The sequence below is a fragment of the Octopus bimaculoides genome, chromosome 18 (assembly GCF_001194135.2).
Source record: "Octopus bimaculoides isolate UCB-OBI-ISO-001 chromosome 18, ASM119413v2, whole genome shotgun sequence".
NCBI classification, from domain to species: Eukaryota; Metazoa; Mollusca; class Cephalopoda; order Octopoda; family Octopodidae; genus Octopus; species Octopus bimaculoides.
Genome location: NC_068998.1, coordinates 40,382,979 through 40,396,686, shown reverse-complemented (window position 1 = coordinate 40,396,686; position 13,708 = coordinate 40,382,979). Strand labels below are relative to the sequence as shown.

Here is a 13,708-nt window from a genome sequence, read left to right as displayed (position 1 = left end):
GTGCGTGTGTGTGTGTGTGTGAATGTATATTTATTCTTTTACTTGTTTCAGTCATTTGACTGTGGCATGCTGGAGCACTGTCTTGAAGGGTTTATATATATATATATATATATATATATATATATATACACACACACATACATATACTCACATATATACTTATACACACACATTATATATGTACATATATACATTGTATGTATATTTTAGATACATGTATATATACATACATGTATGTATATCATTGTTCTTCTTCCAATGTATAGTCATTAATGTTGCTTTCATTGAATTAACATGGAGTGACACAAATGCAGCATGTACATTTTCTTCCAAAATAAAGCTTTGGTGTAGTTTGATCTGAAGGTTCATTTTATGACCCTCAATTTTGCCAGTGGCTTTAAATTAACATTACAGTCCCTCCCCTCAAGTCTTATACACACACTGCTAGATAAAGTTCAGTGGTACCAAAGTGGGTTTACAGCCCATACCCTCCAAGAACCCCCTCCCCGCCACCTCTCTCATACATTTGCACACACACAAAAAGTAGTTCTGTGGCACTGAAGTGGCATCAGTCCTTCTCCACCCCTCACACATGCACATGGAAATAGTTATTGTATAATTGGGCTATTAATTGCTATGGTTACTGTAATTGATGTAAAGATGTTTCCAAACCCTCTCCCTTCTTCGCTGACCATACTTGTTACAATTAAGAAGAGACTAATGGTCAGATTTGACTTCAATTCCAATATGATGATGATGATGGCAGCCAGAGCAAATGATGCAAAAATCTCATTAGACCTACGTCATTTTACCATTAGTATTGTCTACAGCTAATTTTGCTGCTCCTTCAAGACAATAATAATTACAGAATGAACCAAGCTGGTTGTTTCCTTCCCACTCAATATTTGCTGAACTTATATGATATGATGTTGAAAATAAAACCTAGACTAGACAAGTAGCAACTGGTGAGGAGACAAAATTCTTCAAGTTGTATTTCCATTAAAAAGAATAAATGATATTATATCGACTGACCACCCTTCATTAGAAACTTTTGTTTCTAAAGCTACACTAAATGCATTTTCTTAACAGAATTAATCATTAGTTCAATGGTTCTGTGGTGTTGTATGTAAATTTGGTCATAAATTTAATTAATTGATGAAATAGCTCTTCTCCTGGATAGTAAGCCAGCACTTCAAACATGCCTTTGAACACACATTGTCAGCTAATGAAATATTCATTAGTTGTTATGCAGTGCACCAATCACCACCAAATACAATAGTGATCTATAGCATACAATGGCACCAAGTTACCATAGTACTTTTAGTTATAGCAAACTACATAGTTTACACCTGTTGTTGTTTGTTTGTCTCAGTCAGCTCTACTTAAATAAACTTCTGACAAGGAAGTAGTTGGCTGAACACTTAAGAATGAAAAATATTCTCTTCCAGAATATTTATTTGCAGCTAAATGGGTTGGGATTCTGAGAGTTAAGTGCAGTGCCAGTGATGGAATATACAAAGATCCTTTAGCTAATAGGTTGACATCATAACAACACTGTCATCTATGATTTTCACAGATCAATAAACAAGTCACAGAAACAATGTTAAAACAGAAATAATTACTAAAGATTTATGCCAACACAACCAAGTAATGTAAATAAATGTTTTCATTAGACATTGTCTTTAACAAAATCTTCATTCCCTAGTAGTATGTGATTTCCCTTCTTATATATATATATATATATATATGTATATATATATAGATATATATATTTTATTCTTCTTGTTTTTTCCTTATGTGCTTGTTGTAACCCCCTCTGCCATTTTTTTCTACACATGTGCATGTGTGTGCATAAATGCACATGCATATGTCTGTGTATGTATTTATATGCAGGTGAGTGTTTACTTTAAGTGTGCATGTGTATGTATGTGTGTATGTATATATATGTGCGTGTGTGTATAGGAGTGTAGGTATATTTATATGTAAATGTATATGTACATGTATATGTACATGTGTATGTATGTATATATATACATATATATAATGGAAAAATTATACAAAATGTATATATATATATATATATAAATATATGATTATATATATATATATATATATATATATATATATATATATATATATATGAATATATGATGATGATGATATATATATATATATATATATATATATATATATATACACACACATATATATACATACACATATATACACACACACATACACACAAATATATTATATGCATGTATGTGTATTTATATGTATATATGTGTGTGGGTGTGTGTATGTATTGTAGATGTATGTAGGCATGCCTGTGTTGGCGTCTTTTGTTCTATGGAACAACAGACCCCAAACTCCCCCATCCCTTTACCCAAATAAATTTGGATGACAGCATTCTGGTAATTCACAAATCTGTTGCCACATCAGTTGAATAGATTCTTATGACCACAATACATTCCCCATACCAATAACAATCCTTTTCTTCCTACTACTCAATTCCAAACCACACCCATTCTTGAATATTTTAGGTCTCAATCTTTTCTATATTGCCCATTACTACTCTAAACTTACTTTCTTGATTTTGTTGTTGTCTGGTTGGCATGGTTTCTATGGTTGGATGCCCTTCCTAATGCCAACCATTTTACAGAGTATCCTGGGTGCTTTTTATATGGCACCAGCACTTCTTCTTGCCTTTAACCCTCCAACGCGGAGTATAGGCCACTTATAACTAAATTCCATGTCGCATAATTTCTCGCTTCTGTACTTATACTCTGCCATGAATGTCCCCCTTTCTCTAGTTCCTTTTGTGTTGATCTATGCCACGAGTTCTTAGGCTACCTCTCTTTCTATATCCATCCGGATTCCACTGTAAAGCACTTTTCGCTGCATTTGGTGTGTCCTTTCTAATTGTGTTACCAATCCACTTCCACGTTTTCTTAAATATTTGCTCTCTAATTGGAACTTGATTCGTTCTTTGCCATAGCTCCATATTGCTTATGTGTTCGGGCCATCTGATTTTAAGTATACTACGCAACCACCTTTTAATTAGTGCCGGTACAGTAGCTTTTTATGTGGCACCAAAAATAAGGGAGATCATTTTAATCAAGCCTAATTGAATTAATATAAATATTACTGGATTTATTTGGTCATTTTAGTTGTAGAGAAATGACTATGTACTTAGAAGCAAATGTAGGAGATATATTAAAACAGGAATCACTTACCTGTAGAGACAGGAATCAGAAGCTGTTGGACTGGTAGAGATGAACCTGTAGTTTGTCCTTGGGTTAAATGCTGACCAGCAATGAAAAACTGTGGTGCCACTTGCGGTTGACTAAATAACTGCTGGGGTTGATTGGAAAGGGCTGATATTGTACCTGAATGAAATAGAATAAAGTGTTGAGGATAATTGTGTTTGTGCATAAGTAAAGGAAGATGTGTACGATATAATCATGAATATTACTACTGCAGAATGTGTGTGCGTGTGTTTTTTGGAAACAAGAATGAAGGGTGAAGTCAATATATGTTATACATATTGTTTGGCAGGAAGTTGAAGCTTCACTCTTGGAAACTGTATGGAAGCCTGTCAAATTTATTATAGGTTGTAATCCAAAAGTACAACCTTGTCATATATTGTATCAGTTTGATATGCATGCATACACTTGTGGGATACTCAACCATTTAGATCAATAGTTCTCAACTGGGGTCTATATAAGATTTTGTTGTTAAAGTTCAGGAGTATTAAATTCACTATACTTCTAAAACACACTAAGTATTTTAACATTTTTTTTTTATATACAGTTCTTGATATTTATTTATAAAAATAAAAAAAATTTTAACATGGAGGTGTAGTAGAGTAAAATAGGAATCAATGGGGTCCATGAGTTAAGAACCACTGATTTAGATTTTGTTGCTCAATCAATAAATTAATTTAACAAGTAAGTAATTGATTGAACAATAGAATGTTTGTCCTTGAAGCTGATGAAGGAACCATCACTGATTAGCTCATTAAACAAGCTAAATCAAATGACTCAATTTTGTTATCTTCAATCCGAGTCACTAACTATTGGTATTGTGTACATACCGACCACCAGAAAGCCATCTGTTGTTACCTGGTATGGCCAATGGAAGTGAAATACTTAGTGATTATGGTATTGTGATACAAGTATAAAAAAAAACCTCAAGTTGAAATATCTACTGCTGGTGTTTCATTATACAGTTGCTTATTACACTCAATTCTATACATATTAATTAACAGAAGTTGTTACTGTTGTTATTGGTAGTTGTTTAGCCACAAATCAACCCTGACTGAGCAGACTTATGATCAAAGATATTCAAGATATGACAATCACATTATTTTTCTTTTTCTACAGGACTTTAATGTGCTCTTTTTTTCAAAAGAAAGTGGAGCTCAATTGAAGAAGATTATTTAGCTGCAATTTCCAGAAGGTTGAGTAGAAGGGTTTTCAAACCATTACCTACAGTACTTGACTGACACTTTATTTTATTAACACTGAAAGGATGAAAGGTGACGTTGACCTCAGCAGCTGTAGCAATAATGATAATAATAATGGTTTCAAATTTTGCCACAAGGGCAGCCATAATAAGCCTTTCTACTATAGAAACAAGGCCTGGATTTTGTGGGGAGGGGGACAGTTGATCACATCAACACCAGTGCTCAACTGGTACTTGATTTATCAACCCCAAAAGGATGAAAGGTAAAGTCGACCTTGGTGGAATTTGAACTCAGAATATAGTGACGGATAAAATACCACTAAGCATTTCATCCAGCGTGCTAACAGTTCTGTTAGCTCGCCACCTTTAATAATAATAATAATAATAATAATAATAATATTGATTTCAAATTTTTGGAACAAGGTCAACAGTTTTGGGGAGGAGGTAACTGATACTCAGCTGGTATTTATTTTATTGACCCCAAAAGGATGAAAGACAAAGTTGACCTTGGCAGTATTTGAACTCACAATGTGAAGACAGATGAAATATTGCAAAGCAGTTCGCCCAATGTGCTAATGATTCTGCCAGCTCACCGCTTTGATGATGATGATAATAATAATAATAATAATAATAATAATAATAATAATAATAATAATAATAATAATAATAATAATAATAATAATAATATCAATACCAGCAGATGACAACATTTCTCTAAAAGAAATGGAAAAACTTTCAAAATACAAAGACCTGGAAATAGAGATAACTCGAATGTGGAATCTAAAAACAGAAACAATTCCTATCATAGTAGGTGCCTTAGGTATAATAAAAAAATATTCAGACAAATACATAACAAAAATACCAGGACTTACAAATATATATAACATACAGAAAATTGCACTACTGGGTACTGCACACATTCTACGCAAAACACTTTCAATACAGTAAACATAAGAGCACCACAGCAAACCACAGCACATACCCAAGGCGCACAGAGCTGCGCTCGGTAGTGAAGTGAAAGCACGTTATAAAAATAAAACTACTGAACAATAATAATAATAATAGCAATAATAATAATAATCTTTTCTACTATAGATACAAGGCCTGTATTTTGTGGGGAGGGGGACAGTCGATCACATCGACCCCAGTGCTCAACTGGTACTTGATTTATCAACCCTGAAAGGATGAAAGGTAAAGTCGACCTTGGTGGAATTTGAACTCAGAATGTGGCAGCAGACGAAATACAGCTAAGCATTTTGCGCCCACTGTGCTAACAATTCAGTCAGCTTGCCACCTTGTTGTTATTGATGACGACGATGACTATTTTTATTATTATTATTATTATTATTATTATTATTATTATTATTATTATTATAGTAAAAATAACAGAAATAACAACCACAAAAAAAAAAATACTAGGAAGCATTTAGTAAGAGGGAACACTATTTCACTGCTTTGAAAAATAGCCAATAACACTGATTAAAAAAACACAAATCAAATTGAAAAATGATAATTGTGTAAGTAATACTTGTAAAATTTATTGATCTTCATTTCATATAATTAATGTACTACAAATGTTCTCAATGATCGACGACCTGACACCACATCTAAACAAACTACCAGAGCACAGTTCATATCAATACCACACTGATTCCATCCTAAGCCCGACTAAAAGTGACAAACATTACAAATAAAAATTCTCTCATTCAACCTAAGGTTATAAGGGGAATACATAATTTGAATTTGATGTATAAAATATACAAAAAAAAAATAGGGTATGCAAGTCAGCACTATTGGAAAAAGAACAATACCTAATGAAAATAAAGAATTCCAGACATTATTCCTCAAGTATTGCAAATAAAATAGAAAAGGTATAAATGGGTAAGACAGGAATATGTTTTATTTCTACATGCATGTTTTATAGCCACACTCTACCCCAAGAATAAAACTACGATATTCACATACAGTATTTAAAGAGAAAATAACCTCTGTCTAAACATAACATCGGAGTCCAACAGACTAACTTAAGAAGATACATTCTTGATGTAAAATAAATAAATAAATGAATAAATAAATAAATCAGAAACAGAATGCTTAAAACTAAACACTTAATGAAAATGCAAATAATAAACACAAAACAAACAATGAAAATAAAAGCAGAGTGAACATAATGCACGAAAATAGACATAACCCATGCAGAAGGAAATGAATAGTAAATAGCAAAACACATTAAACCCCTAGCACACAAACAGAATAGTGACCAACAAAAAGCAGAATAGAATAACACAAATAGAAATATAAACAGAAAGGAACATAAGGAAGATTATTTAAAAATAGAAAATAATAAAGATGAAAACCATGAACATGTCAATCTGAAGTTGGAAATAATTAAAGCATTAAATTCAATAGAAGATATTCTGTGGCTCAATGAATGTACTTCCCAAGGATAAAACTCAATGATAAAATTGGAACAACGATAAAAAAAAAATGCAAGCCTGACCATCATAGATTTAAGGAAAACAAACCCAAACATCAATATCACCAGTTTAAGCAAAATAATGTAAGTAGCAACTACCTTAAGTACAAAGGAAAGTGGTTAATTCTTCAGAAATATTCATAGAGGAATATCAAAACTAAAGCAAACTACATATAAAGTGAATATAGAGAAAAAAAAAGCAGAGAAAAGGTCTCTCAATCCATATCAAAATCTATAATAAAAAGACACAACTAAAAAAGAGATACAATTATGACAAAAATAAGTTAGGGCTGCTATTTGTCAGCAATGTCAAAAAATGCACAGGTTTGGGCAAAGTTTTGTTTAAGACAAAAACAGTTGCCCATGCAACAAGTCTTCCTTCTCCATACTCTGGGTGTTGTCCAAAGGAAAGACATTGTTGTCAGAACACAAAGAGCCAGAACAGGTAACATTAGATAGTCCATCTCCCATCTGATGCTTTAACAGTTCTGCTAATCCACTGCACTGGATCAATACATCTTTTTATCAACCCTGGAAGGATCCTGAGCACAGAGAGTTGGAACAAACACTACAAGGTATTCTGTCTAATGCATTAACAAGTCTGCTAATTCCTGATATTATAATCAGTAAGTAATTGTAATTAAAATATGAATACACCAATGTTATAAGAGAAATATGGATGTGTTACATAGTGTTATAATAGAAATATAAAACTGTGTGTATAATCTTATAACCAAAATGTAGAACTGTGTATACATTGTTATATAGTGTTATAACAGAAATATGGAACTGTATATATGTGTGTGTGTGTGTGTCTGTGTGTGTAATCTTCATCATCATCGTTATCATTTAACATCTGCCTTCCATGCTAGCATAGATTGGACAGTTTCACAAGAGCTGGCCAGGCAGAAGCCTGCACCAGACTTCTGTAACTGTTTTGGCAGGATTTTTACAGCTGGATGCCCTTCCTAACACCAACCACTCAGCAAAGTGGACTTAATGCTTTTTTATGTGGCACAAGCACAGGCGATGTCAGTTTTGGCAAGGCTTTTACAGCTGGATGCCCTTCTGAAAACCAACCATTTTACAGTGTGGACTGGGCGCATTTAAGTGGCACCTGCACTTACAGGGCCACCAAGTACTTGCAAGACAAAAAAAAAACTTTTAAGAGAGGAGGAAGCATTGGAGGAAGTGATCTTGTGTCTTACTGTAGAAGAAGTACAAGGTTATCCGGAGAGAGAGAGGGAGAGAGAGAGAGAGAGAGAGAGAGATCAGGAATGAAGACAAAAACAGGTGTGCTACTGCAAAGGAAATACATGGTTACCCAACCTGAGGGAAGTGCAGGAGGAAAGAGAGAGTGGGAGACAGTAGGATAGAGATGGTGGCAAAAGGGACAAAAGGGACAAGTATCAGAATATAAATGGGCTGGTTGAGTAAAGGAAGAGAGAGATATAGATGGTGGCAAGTCCGTGTTTGTCCTCCCACCATCACTTGACAACTGATGTTGGTGTGTTTGCATTCATGTAAATTAGTGATTCAGCAAAAGGGATTGATGGAATAAGTACTGGGATTACAAAGAGTAAGTCCAAGGGTCAATTTCTTCAACTAAAAACCCTTTAAAGAGATGCTCCAGCATGGCCAAGAACTCCGTGTTCTTTTTGTTTTGCAAGGTACTTGATGACCCTGTCAGTACTGGTGCCATACGAAAAGCACCCAGTACATTCAATAAAGTGGTTGGCATTAAAAAGGGCATCCAGTAGCAGAAACCATGCCAAAACAGACAATGGAGCCTGGTACTGTTCTTGGCCTTGCTAGCTTCTGTCACACCATCCAGCCCATGTCAGCATAGAAAATCAACATTAAATGATGTATATCGTGCTATACAGTGTTATAATGGAAGTGAAGTATGGATCTGTGTATGTAAAGTTATATAGTGTTATATGGATCTGTATAAATAGTGTTATAGCAGAAATATGGATTTGTGTATCTCGTGGTATAGAATACCAAACTGTGTGTGTGTGTGTGTGTGTGTGTGTGTGTGCGTGCATGTCTGTTATAGTAGAAAAGTGAAGCCATGTGTTGTTTTCAGTCAGAACAAAGAATAGTTCCGTTTTTTTTTTCCTTTTCTGTTTTTACATTTTATCCAGTCAGTAACAACAAAAACAACAAATAAACAATTCATCTTTACTATATAAAAATGCATTGCTCCTGCATGGCCACATCTACCTGCTGGAACCAGTAACTATATATATATATATAATGGCAAAGGGAAATATTATTCCAACAAAACCATCATTTTAATTGTCCCATTAATAAAAAATAATACCACCACCACCACCACCACCACCCACTACGTTACATGCACCAGTGAAACAATAACAACAACAACATTTATGTAACCATATTATATATATATACCATGGTTTCTTGTTTTTTTTGTTTTTGTTTTTAAATGATGCTATAAAAATTTGGTGCACATTTTAATGTGCACCTTTGAGAGCAAAAATATTCATGTGTGCATGTAATGCACAGTGTCATTTTTATTGCTGCACAGTGTTGGTGGAGATAAAGCAAATATTTACAGAAAACAATATAAAACTACTTTTTTTTTGCCTTCTGATGTTGCTGTTGTTGTTGTTATCACTGGGTTGTCATTGATATCACTGTGTTGTTGTTGTTGTTGTTGTTGGTGGTGGTGGTGATGTCACTGCTGCCACTGTTGTTGTGGTGCTGGCAATGTAGCTGTTATTGATATTGCGGTTGCTGTTGTTCTTGGTAATACTGATGATGGAGGTGGTAGTGGTGGCAGCGACATTTCTGTTGTTGTCGGTGAGGATATCGATGTTATCATTGATGATGGTGGTGGTGGTGGCGGTGATATTATTGTTGTTGTTGTTGGTGATATTGATGTTGTTAATGATGGTGGTCGTTGTGATACTGATGCTGTTGTTGGCGACGGTGGTAGAGATACTGATGTAGCTGTTGCTGGTGTTGACGTTGATGTTGATATTATTATTATTATTATTATTATTATTATTATTATTATTATTATTATTGGTGGTGGTAATATTGTTGTTGTTGTTGCTAGTGGTGGTGGTGGTGGTAGTGGTGACACTGATGTTGAAACCGTTCGTTGTTATTGTTGTCAATGGCTTCTCTTTGTGTTTCAAGCCATTAATTTATTGTTGTGTTCAGGTTTATGATTTTATTCCAATTCATTGTGGCTCTGGTTGTTGTTGCTTCTTTTTCACCTTTTTTTCCTACATAAAATGTTATTGTTGTAGTTGTTGTTGTAGTCGTTACAGCTATCACACACACACACAGAGTTGCTTCACACCCTCCCTCATCCCTTTTTTGGTTCTTTTGTAGTTCGTATCTTTGTTATTGATGTTGTTGTTGTGGTGGTGGTTATAAATGATGCTTTTGTTGTTTTAGTAGTTGTTGTTTAGCTCTAATGGAGTAGACCTATAACAAGAGACCTTCCAGCCATGGCATTCCTGTGTTTGTGTATCCATGACTACATCAGCCAATGCATCCTTCTATTTATAAGACAGTAAAGGGTACAGTTTGAATGAGATTTGGTTGTTATTTCTAGCAGGTTGGGTGGCTACATAGAGGCTCCCTCTTAGATCTCTGTTGTTGGTACTTTTATCATTATTTTTTTTAGTCATTTAGATTTTTGTATAGTTTTTATTTGTTGTTATCAGTTCTTTTGTTGTTGCCTCACCCAAGGTCTCCCCTCCTCTAGTACATAGATCTACGACCAAAGATATTCCAACACAGTTTGTATTTCAGGAACAATATTGTCCAATGTAGTAAACTGCCCACTTTTTTTTTAACGTGGCAAGGTTGCAAATTGAGGGAGATTTAGCTGCTATTTGCAGCAGGTTCAGTAACCATGTAGAGACTCTTCACTAAAATCTTGTCATGGGTGTTATACCTGACAATGGTATTATGCTACAGAGATAAAGCAAGACAGAAAGTGCCAGAATAGACAGTTTGCAGCATTTAAGTCTGCTGGTTCTTTGTATGGAATATCCCAGGGTATTAACTTTACCTTACATTTCTATGGAGTTGATAAATGTGGACTCACCTGTCATAAATGACAGGTGAGGGTTTAGCAACTTCTTTCTGGACAAATGGTTTTTTGTATCTTTTATCTTTTACTTGTTTCAGTCATTAGACTGCGCCCATGCTGGGGCACCAACTTGAGGAAGTTTAGTTGAACTAATTGACCCCAGTACTAATTTTCCTTTTAAGCCTGGTACTTATTCTATCAGTCTCTTTTGCTGAACTACTAAGTTATGGGGACATAAACACACTAATGCTGGTTGTCAAGAGGTGGGAGGGGACAAACACACACACACATGACAGAATTCTTTCAGTTTCTGTCTACCAGATCTGCTCACAAGGCTTTGGTCAGCCCAAGGTTATAGTAAAAGACACTTGTCCAAGGTGCCATGCAGTGGGACTGAACCCAAAATCACAACCACACCTGATTTGTTTGCAGTGATCAAATATTTCTGCTGTACATTAGCACACATCAAAAGTCGAATCGATCACAGAGCAATGTGAAATGAAGAGAGTTGATTTAGTACACAATACACCTTCTGGTCTGGAAATTAGTTGGCTGTGTATCTGCATATGATGTGCAGGCCTTGAGCAAGACCTTTTTTTTAAAAGAAAACTGGAAGTTGCTCACACACTGATGCAAGGAAAGTACCTCCATCTATTTGTTGTTCTAACGATTTGTGCTAGCAAAAAGACAAAAAAGTTTCAGATTTTATTGTAAGAATTATTTGAGTGAAGCAAGTGCCACATTCTAAATGTCTGATTCTGTTAAAATGACACCAAGCGAAAAGAATGGTGAGATGATCAGACACTAAGAACACCATGGATTTCAAGTGAGAGTATTATTCTGTGTATGTATTTGTATAAAGTAATTTTAAATATATTCATATAAATTTATATAAAATTTATATAAATTTTTGATATACATACATTTGGCTTGTTCAAACTGTTTGAACAAGTCATCACTGAATAAACTTCAAAGTATATGTCAGCATTGCAAGTATGTGAGTATATTATTTATATATATAAGCACATTTAGGTGAGTTAAAATATGTGTGACATATTTCAGAGTTGCCTCTCTTAGGTACATCCCATTGACAAGAGTCAAAAAACACAAAACATTGCTGTCTGGGTTTCCTGATAGATGGCGACACTGAACAAACCAGGTGTTTTCACAACTTTTTACCAGAAGAGAGATATATTCTTCATAGCAACTGCAGCAAATTTGCCTTTTGGCAGTTGAAATATGTCACAAACATATTTTAATAAACCTCAATTTTGCTTATGCTTAAACACTGCTTGGCACTAACATTACAATATATATATATGTATATATATATATATATATATATATATATATATATATATATATATATATATATATATATGGACCCAATATAATCTGTCCCATGGTTGGGTGGTCAGTGATTAAAACATTCCCTCTCCATCCAGCTATCTAGGTATGATATTTGAGCATCCAGCTGGATAGAAAATAAAACTGGTCAAAGGGTGAAAGAGCTTCTCGAACAGAAGTCAAGAACCAATCATACCCTGGAGAAGAGACAGACAGCACCAAATTATCTGCCTATTGAAACACTACAAGATGGTGTGGCAACACTCATATATAATATTGGATGGGCTGATTACTAGAAAGATGGAAGGGAAAGACTGTGTCTCTTGAAGTGAAACTACAGATCTTGGTTGAATGGCTATAATACATGTAATGATAGAGTGTGATTCGAGAAAACTTTGTAGAGCTGCCGCTAACATGTAGAAGTCCCTACCACAGGCTCATCAACACTGCAGTTCTTACTGCAATAGGTGCTGCTGTAGCAGTTATTGTTGTTATTATAGCTTGTGTTGTTGTTGTTCTGACTGCTGAGGCTATAGTTCTTGCTGTTGTTGTTGCTAGAACTGCTGGTGGCATTGTTGCAGTTATATTTGCACTAGGTTGTGTTGCAACTATATCTGCAGTGGCTTGTGTTGTTGTTATTGCAGCTACATGTGCAGTAGATTGCATTATTATTGCAGTTATATCTCCAGTAAGTTGTGCTATAGTTATTGTTACAGCTATACCTGCAGTGGATAATGTTCTTGCTGTTGCTGTTGAAGCAATATCTGCAGTAAATTGTATTGTTATTGTTGTTGTAATGGTTATAGCTGCAGCAGCTTCTGTTGTTTTGTTGTTGTTGTTGTTGTTGTTGCAGCTATATTTGCAGCAGCTCATGTTGTTATTGTAGTAGCTGCAGTGAAGTGAGTATTGCCATAATGTAGCAGTAATGTAAGATGACAGACTGAAGCTGTGCACTAAAGTGCACCAAATTGATGCATTGTCAATAAAATGCAAAGAACATTTGCTGGAATGGTCTTTGATTGCTCTGAAAACCACTGGAACAATGGTAGTGTACTGTTGAGGTGGTGATGGTGGAAACTATGATGTATGTTTACAGATGCATGGGTATATGTGTGTGTGTGTATATATATATACACACACACACACACACACACACACACATATATATATGCATACACATACATATATATATAGACGAGATGAGTATATGTGTTAATGTGTGCATGTATGTGTGTTTATATGTATAAATTTAACTTTTGTATATGTGCTATTTTGAGTTTGTGTATGCATGAATATGTGTATACACACACACACACACGCAAACAAACACATGCATATTA

The 13,708-nt window shown here is 34.6% G+C and overlaps 1 protein-coding gene across 2 annotated transcripts in view; it reads right to left on the bottom strand.

Annotated features, from left to right (window-relative positions):
* LOC106876972 (POU domain, class 4, transcription factor 2) overlaps positions 1 to 13,708 on the bottom strand; it is a 138,991-nt gene that overhangs the window by 41,316 nt on the left and 83,967 nt on the right. For both annotated transcript variants that reach the window (XM_052974201.1, XM_052974202.1), the window contains exon 3: positions 3,237 to 3,389. In XM_052974201.1, coding sequence (XP_052830161.1) covers positions 3,237 to 3,389 — 153 coding nt within the window. The remainder of the gene's footprint in view (positions 1 to 3,236; positions 3,390 to 13,708) is intronic.